The sequence below is a fragment of the Danio rerio genome, chromosome 17 (genome assembly GCF_052040795.2).
Source record: "Danio rerio strain M-AB ecotype USA chromosome 17, GRCz13ab, whole genome shotgun sequence".
NCBI classification, from domain to species: Eukaryota; Metazoa; Chordata; class Actinopteri; order Cypriniformes; family Danionidae; genus Danio; species Danio rerio.
Window position 1 is genome coordinate 32,857,249 of NC_141037.1, and position 22,626 is coordinate 32,879,874.

Consider the following 22,626-nt stretch of genomic DNA (forward strand, 5'->3'; position numbering starts at 1 on the left):
TAAACTTTTAGATAGATAAAAGTTGCTGGCTTTCATATGGAGCTATATGGAGTAAAACAGCTAATTATAGTGTTTGAGTATAAATAAGTAATAATAATAATGAATCCTTACATTTATATAGCACTTTTCTGGACACTCAAAATGCTTCTACACATTTTGGGGGGGAATCTCCTCATTCACCACCAGTGTGCACATCCACCTGGATGACGCGGCGGCAGCAATATAGCACCAGACTGCACACCACACACCAGCTGAATGGTGGAGAGGAGACAGTGTGATGAAGCCAATTATGATATGGGGATGGTTGGAGGCCTTGATGGACAGAGGCCAGTGGGCAAATCTGGGACATCCTGGGCGCTCACTGATCATATATAGAGTCCCCATTAATATAAGGGGGTGTTAGGATCCACACAGACCATAGGTTGAGTGCCCCCTGATGGTCTCACTAACACCGCTTCCGGCAGCAACCTAGCTTTCCCATATCATCTCCCATCCAGGTACTGACCGGGTTCAGCCCTGCTAGGCTTCAGTGCGCTACCATGTGAGAGTTGCAGAGAGCTAGCTGCTGGAATGCTAGATGCTTTCTAGATACACTTACTATGTTTACTATGTTTTGAGAGCTTTGCTGCTTATTTAGATTTTCCCAGACATATAGATATCTCTCTCACACACAAAATACATTCCATATAGAATCATAAACTAAGGTTTTTTGCATTTCAACTAATGATGAACCGTACAAATTACAATTTTGACCTCTTCCCAACAGGGATAACCAGCAGCAACAGTCATGTCATGGCTTTGCAATCAAAAAATGTTATTATAATGGAAGTCAAACAGGCAAAATGATCCATGAACATAAAGAAAGAGTAGTAAGTTTGCTAACTTTCAAATTTTCAAAACATTGTCCATATATGTGTCAAAATAAGATTACTCACCAAAAAATCATTCCATTTGCAGAAACACAGAGAAAGTTGTGGCCAAATTAAGACTTTTTAAATTAAGACCCCAGAGTGATGAACACATCCCCAACAGCACATAGATGTTAAACGTCTAATTCTTCTGTCTTTCTGTCTTTTGTTCTCTGTCAGGACGTATCTGGAGGATGAGCTGGTTCGAGCACGGGTGAAGCCAAAGCTGCGGGAGGACTTGTATAATAAGATGCTGGAGGTGGACAGCGGAGCACCTACCACTGAGGAAAGGCAGCAGAAGGCGGTTACTAAACCTCGATACATGCAGTGGAGAGAAAGCCTGAGCTCCACTCACACTCTGGGCTTTCGCATTGAGGGTATCAAGGTAGTTGTTTTACCATCTGTCCTGTTTCTAATTCTTTGTCTAATAAATGTTTTGTTAACATTTGTCTTTGTTTTAGGTTTTTTTTTTTTTCAATTGAACTATGTTTGTTTGTTCTGATGATATATTATTTCTCAGTGCCAGTGTCTAAAAGGGTTTTTTTGTTCACTTAACTTTTTCAAGAATTAGAAACAGGACAGGAGGTAAAACAACATTAATGATAAACAAGAAAAGGATCAAAACATGTCAGGACAAAGAGGAAAACATTCTTTGTAATGTTTCATATGTTTTTTTTTTTTTTTCACCCAACTTAAGACATTGAAAGTCGATACAACTGATGTTTAATAATGAAGTTAAGTACAAGTCGGTGCCAATGGAGTAGTGGTTAGTGCGTCAACACATGACATAACAAGTGTTCACGGTGAACTAAGTTTGATTCCTGCCCTGAGGTCCTGTACTGATCCTTTGCCTGTCCCCATGCTTTCCTGTCTATATGCGCTACTGTTCTATCAATTAAAGGTAAAAAAAAAGAAAGAAAACAAAAATAATGAGGACACTAGAAAAGAACTAAAGGAAATAGGGTTTATTTTTATTATTACAGTTCTCCAGACAAAACAAAATATTCAGTTGGCACAAGTTTTGTTACAGAGTAGTTCACCTCTCCAGAAAACTAATAATCACTTCTCCAGAAAACTAATAATGATAATAATAATTATAATATATATATATATATAATTACACACACACACACAGTTGAAGTCAGAATTATTAGCCCCCGTGTTTAACTTTTTCCCCAATGTCTGTTTAACGGAGAGCAGATTTTTTTTCAACACATTTCTAAACATAATAGTTTTAATAACTCATTTCTAATAACTGATTCATTTTATCTTTGCCATGATGACAGTATATAATATTTTACTAGATATTTTTCAAGACACTTTTATACAGCTTAAAGTGACATTTAAAGGCTTAACTAGGTTAATTAGTTTAACTAGGCAGGTTAGGGTAATTAGGCAAGTTATTGTATAACGATGGTTAAAGGGGCTAATAATTTTGACCTTAAAATGTTTTGTTTGTTTTTTTAAATCAAGAACTGCTTTTATTCTAGCAGAAAAAATAAGACTTTAAGAAAAAAAAAATTCAGACGTACTGTAAAAATTTCCTTCATTCATTCATTCATTTTCTTGTTGGCTTAGTCCCTTTATTATCCAGTGTTGCCACAGCGGAATGAACCGCCAACTTATCCCGCTCATTTTTTATGCAACGGATGCCCTTCCAACCACAACCCATCTCTAGGAAACATCCACACACACACATACACTACAGACAACCTGTACTGCATGTCTTTGGACTGTGAGGGAAACCGGAGCACCTGGAGGAGGCCCACGTGAATGCAGGGAGAACATGCAAACTCCACACAGAAACGCCAACTGAGCCGAGGTTCGAACCAGCGACCTTCTTGCTGTGAGGCGAAAGCACTACCTACTGCGTCACTACGTCGCCGCAAAAATTTGCTTGCACTGTTAAACTTAATTTGGGTAATATTTAAAAAAGAAAAAAAAATGAAAGAGGGGCTAATAATGATGACTTCAACTGTTTATTTTTATATATATAATATCAAAGAATAAGCCTTAAACAAGCAGATGTGTTTTTTTGCAATAACACATTCCCCGAGTTCTCACTTGATATTTGCCTGCTTTCTCTGACTGTGGGAACATTCAACACGACTAACTTGTTTTTGTTGTTTTTGGGTTTTTTCCAGAGAGGGGAAACCTGCAACACAGACTTCAAAAAGACCCGCTCAAAGGAAGACGTCACGCAGGTCTTTAAGGATTTCATCGAAGGCAATAAAAACATAATTGTGCGTGAGTTCTTGAGAACTAGATCAACCTGTTCTGTGAAATCAATGCATGCACACCTACAATTACCAGAACAACACTGAGTCAGTGGCTTAATGAACACCAGACCTTGACTGCTCCGTATCCTGGATATACTGGTTAGAAAAGGCCAGACATTGTTTACTGTAAAAGTTAAAACTCCGACAAACACATGCTGTAGAGGGACAGAAAAGTGCTCTTTTAAAATGGTGATCATTAGAGCCAATCACAATCATATCTGTTGAGCGTTTGTTGAACACATTGGCCAATCAGCAGTATTTCAGCAACAGCTCATTCTGAAAACGTAGCCCTATATACATTTCTGGAGATTGCGAATTATGTAGCCAGAGGTACGGATGACTGCATTTCGTCTTTAAAATGAACGCTACGGGGTGGTATGATACTGCTCCTTTTTGCGTTTACCAGCTGACCACTTACCTGCATGTAGACAGCTTTCCAGCTGTTACCAGTTTGTCCAGTAGCCCACCATGTACAGTGGTGGACTTGTGATGCAGAGTTGACTACGATGACAAGGTGCAAATCCAGCGAAGAACAGTTCCCAAAAGTGGATAAGTCAAAACCAGGAGGCAAAAATAAAATAAAAAGTAAATAACAAGGTGAGAATGTGGTAAAATATGAAAATGTGGTAAAAATTAGGCGAGGGCTTTTCTTTTTCTGAATTGCCTTTTAAAATTGTCGGTTGGGTTTAAATAAGTGGGTGGATGGGTCAATCGGTGCTTTGAAAACAATAACAAGAGGAGGGTGGGGTTTCCAGTTGCTTGATCAGTCAGTCATTCAGTTAGTCAGTCAACAGCGACCTCTGGAGGATTTACATGAGAATAGCAGGTGCGAATGGCACTTGCAAGAGAAATTTGTGATCTGTAAATGCGTACACATCGTCCTCTGGTGGATTCCCGAAAACAAAAACTTCAAAAAGCGTACCGCCTGTGATGTATTTGGCACGGTTCAGAAAGGTATATATGGGCACGTTTTCAGAATGAGCCTGGGTTGTGTTTAAGAGTCCACTCAGCAGCGTTCCAAATGCAAGCAGGAAATGCTGCTATTGTCACATTTTTTCAATTTCAGTACAGACTGGTAACAAAGTTGATGATGCCCATCGTGAACGCCTAACTACTCACAGTCTCATAATTTGACCGAATAATTCAGAAGCATTGTCTTCCTATTGGATAATAAAACTTAGTCTCATTTTTAATAATTAGACACTGATGTGTCATTGAAGTACTCGCACTCCTATGCTATGCTATGCTATTTACAGATGTTACAGTTTTGTTGTATTCATAGGAGAATAAAATACATGAACATTAAGAACTTATGCCCTGTATCCTCTATTGGAATGATAAATGAATATGTATGAATTTTAAAAGGTTAGCTAACTACTAGACTTATAATATTGCATATTCTTCAGGTTATTATGCTATTTTTGATAGCATTTGACAGTTCTGAGCATATCATGATGATGATTGCCAGTTGTCCTACTGAATGTGGTCTCCTCAGCAATGAACTATTATCTTTGTTCGTGCTGATGAGCAGTGTTGCCAGATATTGCTATCAAAAATCAACAAAAGCATTCCCCCAAAAAAATGCACCAAAATAAAAACAAATAGGATACAGAATCGCCAACTGTCATCATAACCGTCAAAACTAGTTGATCTTTTGTACATAGACCATTATAAAAACTAAAAATAAAAACTCTAGTGCATTTACATTTGGTGTCAGGATCCATGGAAATTGGTGATTTGTTTATCTTAGAGTGCAAGTTAAAGGGTTAATGGACAAGGGAAGTTGATGGTAAAGTCAGGTGTTTGAATGCAAAGCATTTCACAGTAACTAAAACTGAGTTTGAAAAGCAAATATAGCTGCAAAGCTTTTAATGATTGTGTTTGAAGAACATGTTTTTTTTTTAAGAGGAGAGCAGAGAAAGCTCTAATGCTTCACTAGGGAAAAGCAGAAACAAATGAACTGCACTTACAAGTTGTCCTTGTGTAATTGGAGCCTCACTTCAGCAAATATTGAAAACAGATATCTTGTCTGCAATCATTTCATGATGTGCTCTTCTTTTACAGAACTCCTACATTACAAGACTTGAAGAGATTAAACGGGCACTGAAGGCCTCAGAGTTCTTCAAGAAACATGAGGTAAAAAAAGTGTATTTTTTAAATAAAGACATTTTCTTTATCTGCATACATTTATCTTATTACTTTAAAACTATTAAGTGGTTTCTTTTTTTCATAGCTGCATATATATTCAGCAAATTATGTTGTGCTGCAATGTAATTGTACTTTAAATACTGAGTAATACCAAAATTCCTACCATCTTTGAAATGCCTATTGGGCAGTATGCTCGGGCATTCTTTGAATGGGGAAACATCAAATTCTCCAAATTACGTGTATCAAGTCTTACCTCCCTGACTCATCCCTCCTTTCTGCTTCATACAAAAAATCCATCAGGAGCCACGCTTAGTCTAAATAAGATCACCATCATATTTTTTAAACCTTTGTCGACTTGCAATACTCACTGCGTGCCAAAACTCACATAAAAGACTATTTTGCTGGTTCCACAATGCATGAGCAGCACTAGAGCAGTGCGGCTATTTTTTCAAAGTGTATGTTCACAACCGGGAGCAGAGCAGCACATCAGCATCAAGGTGCGCGGTCATGTTTTTTGCTGTGCCTATGGTCAGTCTGCTTTTTGAATAAACTACAATGCTTTCACCTGCATTGGTTCGGTTGCACATAGAAAATAACATCTTTATTCTTGGATTACCACTCTTAATAAATACACTTGCATATAAAGTAAATATTATCTCAAAGCATTTACTGGGGCACTGTCGATTTTTACTGGGGCACATGCCCCAGTAAATGGGGTCTAGCTACGCCACTGGTGTAGTATTTACCATGGCATGTGCTTTTCTTTTGTTTCAAAATGACACTTTTTTTTTTACTTTGTGTTGGTTTTTCATTTAATGTTAGTGGGACAGTACTTATGTGTGTGTGTGTGTCAAACATTATTGTGAATGAAATTTGTTTTGGTTCGTTATATATTTGAAAAAAAGAGAAAATGTTGACTTTAGTGATGATAGTGCTCTATTTAAATAGCACAAGATAACATCTGACAGTAAGGGTAAATGCCTCACAGCATCCCATCCCATTAGTTTGCATGTTTTAAATAATTAGTCCAGGAGGTGGCGCTGATCAACAGCAGCATTAAAATAATTGCAAGAGCTGCTCAAGAGAATTATACTTTTGCTTTATATTGGTTTGAAAGCACGTTGAAATTATTAATAAAGTGCCTGTGTTCACTCCCATGCAACTTCTGAATCAGTAGCTAAATCAACCTAAATGGTGCTGACTGACAGACACACTCCGTATTAAAACCATAGACTGTAAAAGATATGGACGTAGTGTCCGTGACATCACCCATAAGTTTCTGAAGAATGCAAAAGAAGCTACAAATAGGCGTGGCCACACATCGACATTTAGTTCCTGCGACATCACACCGATTGGGGGATACCAAACATGGGCAAAGAGGCGGACCCTAAGCAGAGCTACAGACGCCTGCTAGCATTTTACTCAGATGGGCTTTTCTTCGGGAGAAACGCTTAATTTTTCATTACCTGCGACTCGTTTGTTTTTTGACCACATGCTTGGTTGTGTACTATATCAATAAAGTGTTTAGTCTTTTAAAAACATTGAGCCACCAAACATTCTTCTTATGATATTTTTCTACAGGAGGAGAATGCGAATTACTTCCAAACACTTCAAATATAGTCTGTGTTAGCAAATGCTTGTCTATTTATGAAATCCACCCATGGCATCGCTTCAGATGACTTATAGAGCCTACAGCTAATCAATGTTTTAGATTCTGGAGTGCATTACAGGTCTAAAGAAAACTGTAATAGACAAATGATGTTTAATAAAACAAATACATTTATAGATATGTATACAAGTATATAATTACACTCACTCTGGAAATGGAGGCCATGTGAATGATTTGTGAGCACAATTAAGTGAACACAGCATGCCATATCATCTGATAATTGTAAGAAATAATTCCAAAAAGCAATTGACTGTAAAGCCACATAAAACAAAACAGAAATGCGATGTATATGCCAGGTTCAGCAGCTGGTCAGCCGGAATCAGCTGAGGTGAAGTCATGGCAATCAGTGAGACCAAGCTGTCACTCAAGTGGCCATGCCCTTAATTATGCAAACTTAATATAACCTAATATAAAGGAAATGGATGAGTTATAAAAACAATTCACCCCCTCACAGTTGTCATGAAGGGTAATATTAGCAATATGAACCAAAATTGTTCTTTGTACCAGGCTGTAAACACCTTTTTTCTGTTGTAAAGTTGGCTATTTTAACTGTGGGGTCAATAAAAACCCTACTGTTGCTCTATATGGAGCGACAGGACTAGCGGAATTTAGATGAATTGCATTTCAGTTACATCCATATTTGCTTCACGAGGGAGAGTGGGAGGTTGCCGCTTGATTAAGAAACTATTCCCAGATCAGCTTCTGTACAAGTGATCGCTTTCATTCTAGATTTGTGGATTCTTAAAGTGACAGCTCTGTTATCAAACAAAACAGTGGATCAAAATGAGAGATTCGCTACTCTTCACTAAATAACTACAGTAACTTTAATCAAGATTAAAATACAGTGAACAAAAAGTGAACAAGATTTGTATAAGCCATTGATATGGGCTTTTATTTTGTTTTTTTAATATGTTCTAATGTTGGCGGTTTATTCCGCTGTGGAAACACCAGATTAATAAAGGGACTAAGCTGAAAAGAAAATGAATGAATGAATGTTCTAACGTAGGCATGTGCCAGTATAAGATTCCGGTGGTATAATAACCTTGGATAAAAATATCACAATTTCACGGTATCACGGTATTGTGCACACTGCTCTAAAATATATTCTTTCTAAATGTCTGGGTAAAAACACAAAAGCTTTTTTCCCCTTTGAAAACAATATTTTATTTTTTGAAAGATTTATGATAGTTTGGAGCAGTAAACACGTCAGACTAAATAATTTAAATCAATCATTGACTTCCGCTGTCTTCATTTGTTACAAAAACACAGATTTCTTTACAATTTAAGACGGCATCTTTGGATATTTTTTCTGCTGGAGATTCGGTTCTAAAAGAAAAAAAGTAAATAAAAAATCTTACACATACCTTAGGGATGGTATTACAGAAAATTGTGGCGATATTAAAACCTTGACTCTTCCAAACTGCAGTATACTGTACCTTGAAAACGGTTATCTTCCCATGCCTATTCCAATGTTTGTTATGTATTATATCATTTGTAGCTTGGGAGTGTGTATCCTGTATATTCGCATTCTAATGTTGACAGGTATGAAAGCATAATGGGTCATTTTATGTTCGAAGAAAAAGGTCTATAGCAATCCATGATTGGCTCCTGTTCTAAAAGTCAGGCTTCATTCACCATATTGACTGTTACACTTTTCCCCATTTAAAACTATACAAGTGACTCGTCTTGTGTATTATATAGTCTTTGTTAATATCCAAGAGCTTAGAATGACCAAAAGGCGACACTTAACGTTCCATTGCAGCAGCAGCTCCCAGCAACAGCCCCGTATTCCGCCATTTTGGAGTGAAAGTGGTCGGCTATTGAATTGCGAGACTTTTATTCAGAATTTGGCATTTCCACCATTCAATTCTCATGTGATACTTCAAAATATGCATGATGGAAACTCAGCTCATTTTATTTAGCATGTGCTTTTCAACCCAAACTTCTGAATCCTTAATCAAGTTAAACAATTATTCATTTTTGCTTACCTAAAAATGTCTTTCAGGTGATTGGGAGTTCTCTTTTGTTCATTCACGATCACACAGAGAGAGCTGAAGTGTGGCTCATAGATTTCGGTAAGACCACAGCTCTTCCAGACGGACAGTACCTGGATCACTACAGACCCTGGGAGGAGGGAAACCGAGAAGACGGATACTTATGGGGCCTTAACAACCTGCTGCAAACCCTGTCCTCGCTGGGAAAAAGAGAGTGACCTCCTTACGGCAGACTTTTCACTTACTGACAGAACGACAGCAACCGCAAGCTGACAGACACTTGTAAAAGAGAGGCTACCAGTGAGATAGTCTGGTATTTTACAGTATTAAGCTGTAAAAGCATTGCACCACAATCATGGTAACAACCTAAATGACTTATTTCCTCAAATTACAAAAATCACTCAAAAACAGAAGAAATTTAGGGCCTGATTTACTAAACCGAAAATTATCAGGGGACTGCAATCTATAAAAATCAGCAGTTAATTCAATTCAAATTAAGTTTGAAAAATGAATTTAACCAGAGAAGCTGTCAATTATGACATCACAAGACATTTTCATACCATCAAATAACTAACGATACCATTTTAAACTAAAAACACATTATTTTTTGCATTTTTAATGAAACTACAGCTGCATTTTGGTGGCCTAAATAATGCAAACACTCGAAAAAACGAGTATCTTAGTGCAAGTTTTAAAATCAAATATGAAAAAACATTTTTTTTTATAAAAACAGTGACGTCATGCACAAGTGGCTGGACTGACAATCATAATATACCAATGTAAAGGCGCAGAATGAGATTTTCGCCGCTAGAGGGCGCGTAATCACAACAAAGGCATAGATTGATGACTCTGTGACGAAGTGTTGAAGCATGGTAGTTGTGATCTTCGTTACATCCTACCGGACTCCAGCATGTTTATGGATGAGCTGAAGTATTAACAACTTATTATGATGGTAGCATGAAGCAGAGTAAGACAGAAAGACTTCATAGCAAAATAAGAGCAATTGCTGATGTAAAAAGCGCGACACGGAATAAAAGCAGCAGAGCTTTTATTATGCCACAGTCGACGCTTCCGGTTCTTCTGCCCATAATCAACCGCGGAAGCAGCAGCACTGTTATATCATACTAAATACATTTAAAGTTCTGTTCTAATGCTGCTCGGTGCAGTCTAATAAAACACACAACATATGAAAGCGTCTCTGGTGTTTCCCTGTTTTCTATAAAAGCAAACCGGCAATCAAGCATTAGCATGACGACAAAGGATATGTTCTGTTTCCTTTTAAAATGTTGATGGATTTGAACTTTCTTCGAAACATCTGGGATATTGTAAGTACGCAAGTCAGCTAAATATATAACATTTTTCTAGTGTTTTTTTTTTTGTTTGTTTTGTTTTATTAAACAAATATACAGTTTGTGCCTTTTTGTGAATTTGTATATAAAGGGGTAGTTTTCAGTTTTGTTATTCATAAACAAAACAAAAAAAAGTTTAACTTTTTGTACAATTTTCTTATGCAAACAACTTATAAGAAAAAAAAACTACATCAGCAAATAAGCAGAAAAACTTTAGTTTTATGCAGGGAACGTTTTTTATTTTATATATTTTATTTTATTTATTTTTTTACAGTGGCCTTTAGTATGGTTTGCTAAAACTCTATGGGAAAAGATAGGCTATTAAAGGCACAACCTATTTTTTTATTTTTACTGCAGTCCACCACCAGGGGGCAGTCAAAATATTTTGGCTTCAGTTTTCAGTAAGAGTGACACCCCCTTAGAAAAAAAACCACCACTTTTCCACGATAAGCAATATGTCTCCCTTCAGCACATGCTACTGTATCCATTTTCTGCATTGCCTTACTGTGGGTTAAGCAAACCTGTCAACTTTGGGATGTAAAAATAAGGGATACATTTGGTGGCCAAGAGAGCTTAACATGCTGCAATTTAGGAAAGCGCATGCAATTACAAAAAGACTGGCAAAAAGTTACGAAATGATCTTCATCAATTTGACAGCACACGTGTTCCAAATTCTCACAACATAAACAACTGAAGGAATTGCAGCAATTGGTCACAACACAACAGAATGTTACAAGGAGACCCTAAAACGTGAGCTGGTTATGGAGGATATTGTTATTTAGGCTAATAAATACTGAAGGCACAGGTATCGGGTAAACAAACAAACAAACTCACCTTTCAAAGATCTCCTACAATAAGAGTTTCCAAACTCGGATTTTAGCTCCAGCTTGCCTCAACACACCTGCACGGATGTTTCTAGAAAGCCTGGTAAGAGCTTGATTAGCTAGCCCAGGTGTGTCTGATTGGGGTTGGAACTAAACTTTTCAGGACACCGGCCCTCCAGGACTGAGTTTGGGCACCCCTGTCCAACAACTTTACTGAAACATTTCCATTGTGTTTCGTTGTTTTTGTGTTGAAAAGCAGCATGTTTTATTAATGTTTGTTTTGTGAGGATTTGCAGCATGTGTGCTGTCAAACGGATGAAGATCTTTTCATAATTTGCTGGTGTTTTTAGTAATTGCATGTGTTTTCCTAAATTGTAGCTCGTTAAGCTCTCTCGGCCACCGTAGATACACTCCTTTTATGCTCATTTAAGACGAAATGTGTTTTGTTTTGAAGAAAACCCATCAAGACCGATATGTTTAGATATTATTATTAATATTATTATTATTATGTGTGTATGTCTGTTTAAACATCCACCCAAAACCCAGTGTCAACTCTTGCTTCGCTTCAAATGACGTGTACAGAATCCATTATGGAAACAGCGTCTATTTATCAATATGGATCGCATCTGACATGCGCCGCTATATGAACTGACTGTTTTGAGGATTGCAAAGGAGGGGCAATGGTGCCTGTACTGAAAAGGAAGGCAATCCAACTGTTTTTATATTTATTTCAAAGTGTTTTCATGCCTAAATAAAACGAAAGCACAGAATAAATTCACATTTAAGAGCAAGGGGCATCCCCTGGTGGTTCGGCGGTATGGGTTACATATAGTGAGGATCGGCTCTATGATATTCATAGCCACCCTTCATAGAAAATTTTTAAAAACAGGAAAATGCCTTCACAGGATGACAGCGGGATAGAATTGTAAAATAAAGGATGGTTGAAAGGTATGGGGTTAAGACATTTTACATCCGAAAAAGCAAGTGGACCAACTGGTCACCCCCTCATAAATTGTGTATCAAAAAGTGAAAGTGGTATAAATGCATATGAAATAAGGATGTAAAATAACAGTGCAAATACTAGAACACAGGCTTGAGACATCGCATGATTTGTTTAAATACTCATTAGTTTGCAGTTAAAAATAAAACTTCTAGAAACGCATCTACAGTAAGCTCAGCTCAAAAAACTCAGTTCAAACGTTCTTTTATTGCTAAGTTTTAGGGTTTCTCTGACGCAAGTTATTAGTAAATCTGGCCCTTAGTTTGAAAAGAACATAACATGAGGGCACAATTTATAACTCGCTTTAAGCTCTTAAACAAGCCTTCCAATCAAAAGGGTTTAAAGATATTGAAACAAATTCTGTCAAGCGTGTCCATTTTTGTGGGGGCTGCATTCTGGACTCTATCAAAATCTGTTTTGTTTGGCACACTCTTCAAATAAGATGGTCTCAAAAAGCGACATTGCTTCGTGTTTAGTTTCACCAAACATTAGTCACCAATTGAAGTTGCGCAACTGACAGGTTTTTCATCTAGTTAATGTGTACAGTAGGTGCAACACATTTGTACAGTGTGAGTAACGCACAATACTAGTGCATTTATAGTACAAAATGATGTTAACGGGACTGACTGCAGTGATCAATCAAGGGTGGTGTTTTTAGATTCTCTGAATGATTGTGTGGATGCAGTATATTTTATTGTTTTTACACATAAGAAGCTGAGTTATGATTTTCTCTTCCTGCACACCGCTGAAAGTGTTTCATAATCAGACGAACTTAACCTTGTGACACTATTTTGTTTAGGCAAGGAAGGCAGGTGAGTTTTGTTACAGTGTTCCCTGTGCAGTATGTTAAGAACAAATAAAACATCTGCTTGAAAATCCTTCACTGTTTCTGAAGTAATTTTCCTCCACATCAGGGTTGTAGTCAAAACATTTTATTTAAGGTTTGTCCATATTCTAACATAAAAAAATACAGGTAGTTACATGTACTTTAAAATTCACTTCATGTGATGTACATTTCTAATCTGGCTGGTTAGAAATGAGCCCCTGCAGAGTCTTCCATAAAAAGCAAGACGCATGCAGAATATTGGCAGTGATAACCGACAAAAATATTAAAACAAACACTGATAAAATAGTAAGGTTAAATATGACAGCTATATAAGGTAAGGGTTAGTTTAGTGGGTAATTAATGTTAATTAAAGAATACAGCACTCATTTTCCTGGCTAAAGTCAAGATATTTCTACCCTTCTATCCAGTTAAAACCCTACAAAAAGTAAAAGAACCTGAACGTTGAGTTGTGTGTCGTATCTACAGTATAAGGAACACTTCACTTCTTCTTTTTTAAAGGAAAATAGGCTTGTTTTACACATATCCTTTATGAAAACAGTTGATTTTCACTATTTTCAATCTATTCAGCAGATCTCAAGGTTTGGCAGGAGCACTTTTAGCTTAGCTTAGCATAAATCATTGAATTGGGTTAGACCATTAGCATCTCCCTCAAAAAAAGTTTCAATTATGATAATAATTATATAAATATGATGACTTTCTAATTTGAAGCTTGACATTTAGTTACATCATGTACTAAGACAGATGGAAAATGAAAAGTTGCTAGTTTCTAGGCCGATGTGGCTGGAACTATACTCTCATTCTGGCGTAATGATCAAGGAACTTTGCTGCTGTACCAAGGCTGCAGCAGGTGCAAGGATATTACACAGCACTGTTTCTTAGTTATGTAATATCATATCCACTGGTATTAATACCTAATGTAACTACAGAAGAGTCAAGCTTTAAATAAAAAAATGATCAAAACTCTTTTTTGAATGCTTTGAGTGAGATGCTAATAGTTTAATCTGATTCAATGATTTATGCTCAGCTGAACTTGCGATTTTACCTGGAGATTGGTTTAATAAGTTCAAAATGGTAAAACTCTTGATCTCTAGGGATGTATAAAATAAGCCTATTTTCAAAATAAAAGCGGAGTGTTCCTTTAAGTCAGTCCGTAATTCCTCTAGAAGCACAGATACATCATTCTTCCCCTTTTATGATAAATGACAGTCAAACTATTTGACTTCAACAAGACAAAAATAAAGTTAATATTGTGCTAATACACTTCTGTCTCCTTTTCTGTACGTTTGCATAAGGATCCTCTCAGCAGTCCCTGACTAAAATAATAAAAACACACACAAATAAATCTTGACACATAAAAACCTACTATATCTAACAATATCTAACAAAATACTTCAGAATAATTAATAATAAGACCTAAGAGTAGTCTCAAACCCAAACTTCTCATGCATCATATTACACACACTGAGGTGTTATGCGTTTTGTGTTTGCTGTAGCTTCTCTGCATGTAATGTAATGCACAGAAACAAAATCACAGTTAACACTGGGGCGCTAAACATGTAGAATAAGGACATTTGGAGATCAAAAGCACTTCTATTTATGCATTAAGTACTAAAAAAATAGATTGCCAAAAATGCTTATGTCTTTTAACAGCTCCCGAGAGGAGTGTATTGATGTGAAAATCAATGCAATCTCCACAGCAGCCACAACAATTGCACCCTGCATCACACGCCTCATTAACTTCTAGCATATTCTAGGGCAATACCTTTGTAAAGCCCTTGCAGTTACCTCAGTGTATCACAAACAATGCACCCCTTTAGTAAAAAGGCAACTTAATGTTTATAAACGTGTTCGTGTTTCAAGACAAAACGGAGCAAAACACCTAATCTAGTCTAAATAAATGGTCCTTAATATTCATTTCCAGTCAAAACACCCTGTAAAGTTCACCTGAACTCAGATTAAAGGTGCCTTCCACCTTGTTAACGTACTTCTGCAATCATTTCTGTATAATAATTCTCCAAAAGTTTAAAGAGACATTAAAAATGAAAATGCTTTCAAACTGTATTATCACCTTTACATTGTTCTAAATCTGTATGAGTTAGGTGTTCTTACCAATATAATGATAATGTTATATATACTAGTGTTAGCATATATACTATAGTGTTCAGTTTACTATAGGTACATGCTTCAGTGCATGTCAATTTAAATACTCAATCTCATTATTGCAGGATGGATTCTGATTGGCTGTCAATATTTCCATCAGCTGGTGAACAAAATTCATAACCAATATGTTTGTGTGTGATTGAGTTGGTACAGTATGTGTTGTGGACTTTGCTATGTGCTATTTGCAATAGCTTGGTGAACGCCCTTAGTAAGCATGGCAATCGTCTTAAGACAGGCAACACAATACACTGAAGAATGACTTCTGTATAAAAAAATAAGTCATACCGGTTTGCAACACCTTGAGGGTGGGTAAATAGTGACAGAATCTTAATTCTGAGGTGAACTGACCTTTTAAGGCCAACTTCTCAATTTGTTTTAGCTTTGTCGAATCACTAAATTTAAAAAAAGTTGAACAATCTGTTGTAATAAATTGAGTTTTACTAGATTTGATAGATTAATCATTATGTGGTGTTTGTATATATATAAAACATAATTTTCTGTTTGTGTGAGGTCTGAACATTTTCTAATAAACGCCAGCAACCTGCTGAAAAGGTAAATTGACGAAGGACATCTAAACCTACATCTATGTTCATTTCTAATGATGAGTAATCAGTAGTAAAAGACTTAGTAGTAAATAAGTGAACATCATGTGTTTTCACAGTGTTGACAGTAGACGTGAATCCAGTGTAAAAGGGCTGCCATAAGCCAAGGTGAAGTTTTCATAGAAACCATCAACCATTTTCAGGAGAGGTGTCTCTTAATGGCAAATTAATCATGTATCCTCATGTCTTTGGTGTTTTGGTATTTCACGCACTTGGATATCAACTGACAGTACTTCAAGGCTGGAATATATTACACAATATTTAACCAGATTTGTATACCAATTTTTCACTCTTGAGTCAACATTAGCTACCAAATGTCTGCTGATTTGCACAAGATCCAAAACGTTGCATGAAAGTTTGTGTAGTGTTTAATGTGTAGTGTTTAATATCTAATGAATACAATGACTTTAAAGCTTAAGATTATGGATACACTCAGTTAGAAAACAATAAACGTGTTGATCAGACTCTTGACTCCATTTGTCATTTGTCTTCTATCAATGGGGTGCATGTGTCTGGGGGATTTATGTATGGAATGATCTGGTACAGTGTGATTTTGAAAGTGAAGTTACGTGGTTTGGTGTTTACTGGAATTTTATGGGCAAAATCATGTCATCTCATTAACGTTTTGGGTGTTATCAGGTCCATTTGCAAAAAGCACATTTAGATTCAGTAACCCAAGCCCCATGTCCAAGGAACACGCTTGGGTCGAATCACTGAAGACCACTATAGTGTAGTATATTCCAGCCTTAACCTGCCACTCTGCCTGTAGCTCAGGGGTGTCCAAAACCAGCTGTTTAATCCAGCAAAGTTTTCAAATCAAGGTCTTCAGACTAATTATTGAAAACTCCAGGCAAGTGTGTTGAAGCTGGATCAGGATTTGACGCCCCAGCTCCAGCTAATCCATTGCAGTTCACATAAAAAAAACACCTCAAAACTATTCAACACCAAAAACAATAGGCATTTTCTAAGTCGGACCACTCCTCATTGCTACACAGGGGTGACACTCAGGTCTTCAGACAAGGAAAAGCCAGAATCCCTGTCCCTGGTGGGCTTCTCAGGCTGGGTGTACCTCCTTACATCCTCATGTCCATAACTGGCATGACGCTTCACCAATGGTTTGTGGGTAAAGCTGCTGGCTTGGCTGAGGGCAACCAGTGAAGATGTAGCTGCAGAGCTGGTGCTGGGCTCCAGAGATTTGGACACAACCACAGGCAAACTCTCAGTCTCGTAGCTCTGTTCATCATACGCATAGTTTACGTTGCCACATGGGAAGCTCTGAAGCTTTGCTAAGTCCATAACAGTGGCAAGTGAGACACCAGCAGCCCCTGTGGGACTCTTCCTAGAGGGAGCCGCTGTGGGAGTCAACGTAGTTTGTGAGGGTGCAGCAGATGGAGGTGGGGAAGCTGAAACATTTGCATTAACTTCTACTACAGGGTCTGTGTGCTCCGAGGTAGAGGACGGGGCAGAAACAGATGTGGGGTTGCAGGAGAGAGGCATAGACTGAGTGTGGCACAGAGCTGACTTTCCACGTCCAAAGCTCTCTAGGACCCAGGAACCGTAGGTGGGGTTCCAGAGGTTTTTAGTCTTGTTCTTTAGCTTCTGGCTGCCCGATGATGAACTACTTCTGGAGCATGGCCGATGCTCTGGGACTTGAAGCCATGGTCCTGGACAGACTCCTGAAGCAGGAACAGGCTCTGCCCAACAGGGCTCCAGTGTCTCTCGGTATGTGCCCACTTCTTGTGTGAGGTGGACTGGTCTTTGTAGCTGCAAACGGGGTTTGAGGGCCTGTGGAGTGACACTGGTGATGCTTGCTCGAGGGGAAGCATCCTGGGACAAAGAGCGGGCAACTAGAAGAGGGGTCATGCTGCCTGATCCGTCAGGGCGGATCACAGTGCCCCCTTCTTCTTCAACAGGAGGACCACACTCCACTGGAAGAGGGGTGTTGATGACATCAGGATCCTGATGGAGCAATGGATGTGAGATGAAGATGAGATTTCAAGAAGGTGACAAAAAAGTCAAATTGGAAAAACAGCACTGAGTCAGTAAATGTAATAAATCATGATTATTTTTTCTCGTTTTACATATTGTTCTGGTTTTGATTTATATACAAAAATGATTTAGAATAATATTTATTGAAAATTATGCTGTACACCCTTACAGAACAACCACATGATTCTCACATGTCAAAACACCTTAAAAACCAACACATTTGCAAATTATTCAGAACACATCGTAAATGAAATTGAAAAGTTTGGAACATCATCATTTATAAAAATTTATTTATTCGATTTCAAATATGTATCTCATGAGATCAGGACGGCACGGTGGCGCAGTGGGTAGCGCTGTCGCCTCATAGCAAGAAGGTCACTAGTTTGAGCCCCAGCTGGGTCAGTTGGCATTTCTGCGTGAAGTTGGTGTGGGATTGAAAGACATGTGTTATAGGTAAATTGGGCAAGCTAAATTGCCTGCCACATTGTATGTGTGGGTGTGAATGCAGGAGTGTATTAGTGTTTTCAAGTGCTGGGTTGAGGGTGGAAGGACATCCGCTGCATAAAACATAAGCTGGATAAGTTGGCGATTCATTCCGCTGTGGCAACCCCTGATTAATAAAGGGACTATTCCGAAAAGAAAATGAATGAATTAATAAATATGATGTGATCATTTATTCATTCAATTTCCTTTGGCTTAGTCCCTTTATTCATCAGGGGGTCAACACAGTGGAATTAATCGGCAACTTATCCAGCTTATGTTTTACATAGTGCATGCCCTTCCAGCTGCAACCCAGCACTGGGAAACATCCATTCACACACATACACTATGGCCCATTTAGTTTATCCAATTAACCTATAGCTCTTTTCTTTGGTCAACTGGAGCACCTGGAGGAAGTCCACGCTAAGACGGAGAGAATATGCAAACACCTCACAGAAATGCCAACTGATCAAGCCAAGACTCGAACCAGTGACCTTCTTATTGTGATGCGACAACACAAACCACTGAGCCACAGTATTGCCTCTCATGTGATTACTTTTTAAAAAAAAATTTAAAACCGAAACCATGTTTGTTCTGTGTTTTAAATATGCTCCAAATGTGTTCCACGTGTTTTTAGTGTAAGAATTTTATGATCATGTATGACCGTGCAGGAAGGGCGAGGCAGTGGCGCAGTGGGTAGCACGTTCGCCTCACAGCAAGAAGGTTGCTGGGTTGCTGGTTCGAACCTCGGCTCAGTTGGCATTTCTGTGTGGAGTTTGCATGTTCTCCCTGCCTTTGCGTGGGTTTCCTCCGGGTGCTCTGGTTTCCCCCACAGTCCAAAGACATGTGGTACAGGTGAATTGGGTAAGCTAAATTGTCCATAGTGTATGAGTGTGTGTGTGAATGTTTCCCAGATGGGTTGCGGCTGGAAGGGCATCCGCTGCGTAAAAAACTTGCTGGATAAGTTGGCGGTTCATTCCGCTGTGGCGACCCCGGATTAATAAAGGGACTAAGCTGACAAGAAAATGAATGAATGAATGACCTTGCAGGACATTATTGCATGTGAGGCTCATGCAGTTGCCATAAGGGTTAATACATTCTAAATTACAAAAAAAAAAAGATTTTATTGTGTACATTGAATAATTTCATGATTAGCAATTTTTCTCAGTATACGTACTGTACTAATAAATACAGTATGAAAGACTGTTTATAATGTACACAACAATATAGCAGCCGTTAAATTTTAGGAAGATGACAGTAAACACTTAGAAACTCTGCTCTCTATGCAAATAAAACGTACCTATTACTTAAATGATATACTAAATCTGTCACATTTGGTCTCTGTGTTACCTGTGTACAGTAGTTGATCCTCTCTAAAATAGTAGTGAAGTTTGGTCTGTGTTCTGGACAGTGTTGCCAACACTGTGTCATGATCCGATAACTAAAACAAAGCAAAATTTTTATTACATAACCATTATTAAAAGTAATGAGGCACATTTCATTAATGCTATCTAGTTTCTAACAGAACATTTTCAGCTATCATTTAGCTTAGACCCATGATCCACTCTCAGTCTGAGTAACAAAGCTCTTATACGGTGCTGAAGTCATTACAATTCCTAAAAAAATACTACAATTATTTTAGCATTGGAAGGGTGGGTTATTTTACACTGAACAACAAAACAGCCAAGTATTTTTATTTTTGAATTGAAAAGCTCCATTATTACAACCCATAGGAAAAACTCAAGGGAATGTGTGGCTAGTTATTCACTGCAGCAGCACTCTATATACTTACACAGGCCCAGGGCAGCTCTTAGGTGGATCCATGCGACCTCCACCAGTTACAAACTCCAGCACTTCCTGGTTAGTTTTGCAGGGATAAGGCATGTACCCAAGAGAGAAAATCTCCCACAGCAGTACCCCGAATGACCTGCAGATGGAGACAAATCGCATCCAATGACCATAATGCCTGGCTTCACATAAAAGCAGTACTACTGATCTACTAATAATATTGCATTTAACAAAATGCAGAAATGATTTAAGAAATTGAATGCATACACAGTGATTTCTACACATTTCAGTTTAAGTTAAATTAATAATTTAATTTTAGTAATTAAAGTTTATTACCAGGTGTCAGTCTTGCATGTAAAAATGCCCTCTAGGAAAGCTTCAGGTGGCATCCATTTGACTGGCAGCATGGCACGGCCACCCTTCCTATAGTAACTGGCCCTGAAAAGTATTTGTCAATGTATGAAACTCAATGCACGTGCTCATTACAATAAAAAATAAGCATGTAACATAACAAGCACCTGTAAATATCTCGGGCCATCCCGAAATCTCCAATTTTAGCCACTCTGTCTGGACCAGGACAAGTCAAAAGGCAGTTGCGAGCGGCGATGTCCCTGAAAAACACACACAGACACATACGCACTTATTGTATGTGTGCAAGACATAAAGGTCAAGAGCTGCAGGGAGTTAATGATGTCTATTGTTTCACTGAAGAGTAGTGTCCTGTCCACTCATTGAGACAACGAAGGCAACTTTAGGGCAAAGATCAGTTAGGACAATCACCTGTGGATGAAGTGGTTTTCTTCAAGGTAGCGACAGCCAAGAGCGATGTCTCTGGCCATATGAAGAAGCTCCAGCATGCTTAGAGAAGACGAATGGTTCTGGGGGAAGACAAGACAAGATTTAATACATACAGTATGTAACACTATCATCTGGGGCCTCATGTATCAACGCTGCGTACGCACAAAAACTTTGCGTACGCCAGGTTTCACGCTCAGAATCGCTCACGTTTGGATTTACTAACAATGAACTGAACGTGGGAATGTGCGCAGCTTAACGGCAGCTTTCTGGCAGGCGTACGCACATTTTTTGTGCGTGTCTGTTTTATTTCCATTAGCGACTCCTAGAGGCAGTTGTGTTAAATTCCTCTCTACAAAGTGTCTGAGCCTTGCAATGGCAGCTGTATGAGACGGGTTCAGCAGGTATATAAGGTTTCCATACCATACATTTGACCAGCTAAACATTAAAGCACAATTTGCAGCAGTCGCCTGTTTTCCCAATGTAATCTGAGCGATCTACCACACGCACATTGCTATAAAGACACTATCTGAAGATGAATTTGCATACGTGAATCAGAAACATTTCCATTCAATAAATGTGCAAATAAAATATGATGCTTATTGATATGAACTTATTGATAATTCCTACTTGTCTTTCTCGTGATAAACAGTTGGCAAAATCTGATATGTAGCGGGGGAAAAAAAAGAAAGAGTTCATCAGACGCTGGATTCGAGCCGAGCTCATGTTCGAACGTATCAATTCATGATCACAAGTGTCTTACGAGCGCGCCACTGAGACTGTTAAGCGTCCTGCAACATTTTACAGATATAAACCACACTATTTCTTTATTTTAATGCACTCAGTGCGATATGTTCAGACCCAACTGTGTTGACCGCATCAGCTAAACTCTCCCACTCTATTTTTTTCTTTTGTTGTTAATTCCGGAGAACAAACTTGCAAATAACACCGCTTTTCTCCGGTCTACCTCCGAAAGCAGCACCTCCAATTCACATTCTGTTCAAAGTTTCTCTTTTTGCTTGCTTTTGCCGTTGCTTTTTCGTTGGGTTTTGCCATTAGCATAGTCATTAGCATATTCATACGGGGGAGGAGGCAGGGAGGGGTTTGTGCTCGTGCATGTTGCGCTCAGTTTCACGTTCATTCAGATGTACAAAAGAATATGCGTGAGATTCGGCGTACGCAGTGTTTCATACATCTGAAATTTTTTCTGCATACGCACATTTACAGCTTTGTGCGTACGCAATGTTTTAGTAAGATTTCCACGCAAGTCTTCGTACATGAGGCCCCTGGTGTTTGAAAATGTGCTTATCTTTTGAAATGTATGTGTATAATGGGGCTTAAAGCCATTGTATGGCTGTAAATGCTGTTATTCCATGCAGAAGTTCATGTACAAAAGTGTAAAAATATTGTTTTGAAATTGTATTAAAGTGTGTTGCACAATTATGAAACTTAAAATGTGCATATATTTAGTTTGCATTACACTTTTAAGCCGTTTTTATAAAAAAAAAAAAAAAATAGAAACCTCAAAGAAAGCGCATTTAAAATCCAAAGAATGTAGGCAGATGGGTGCTATCAAAATAAATGTGATAGCATGTGTTCCCTACTAATTACATACTTTTATTAGGCACTGGCCTACAGTACATGGTCCCGGTGGGACCGTCTTTAAGGCGGCACATAATACTTGGGCCAGATTTCAAATGTAGCATTTGGCCCAGGTGCTAACAATGGATATGTGGGCTATGTTAGTTTGACCTATATTTTGACCCACGTTTAAAATATTTTTATCATTATTTT

The 22,626-nt window shown here is 38.1% G+C and overlaps 3 protein-coding genes across 6 annotated transcripts in view; 2 read left to right on the forward strand and 1 right to left on the reverse strand.

Moving 5' to 3' along the window:
* itpka (inositol-trisphosphate 3-kinase A) overlaps positions 1-13,049 on the forward strand; it is a 33,757-nt gene extending 20,708 nt beyond the window's left edge. The window contains exons 4-7 of one of the 2 annotated variants that reach the window (XR_015512465.1): positions 1,089-1,293; positions 3,053-4,141; positions 4,187-5,323; positions 9,010-13,049. Coding sequence is in view for 1 of the 2 variants with exons in the window: in NM_001326476.2 (NP_001313405.2) it covers positions 1,089-1,293; positions 3,053-3,151; positions 5,252-5,323; positions 9,010-9,216 (583 nt within the window). In the remaining variant the exon portion in view is untranslated. 2 annotated transcript variants of the gene reach the window in all.
* Positions 1-22,626, forward strand: part of LOC147839992 (uncharacterized) — a 782,854-nt gene that overhangs the window by 98,566 nt on the left and 661,662 nt on the right. The gene's annotated exons all lie outside the window — the stretch shown is intronic.
* ltk (leukocyte receptor tyrosine kinase) overlaps positions 13,088-22,626 on the reverse strand; it is a 141,120-nt gene continuing 131,581 nt past the window's right edge. For all 3 annotated transcript variants that reach the window (NM_001442458.1, NM_001442457.1, NM_001006660.2), the window contains 6 exon segments: positions 13,088-17,739; positions 19,600-19,690; positions 20,042-20,176; positions 20,374-20,475; positions 20,556-20,648; positions 20,818-20,915. In NM_001442458.1, coding sequence (NP_001429387.1) covers positions 16,768-17,739; positions 19,600-19,690; positions 20,042-20,176; positions 20,374-20,475; positions 20,556-20,648; positions 20,818-20,915 — 1,491 coding nt within the window. In that variant the 3' untranslated portion in view covers positions 13,088-16,767.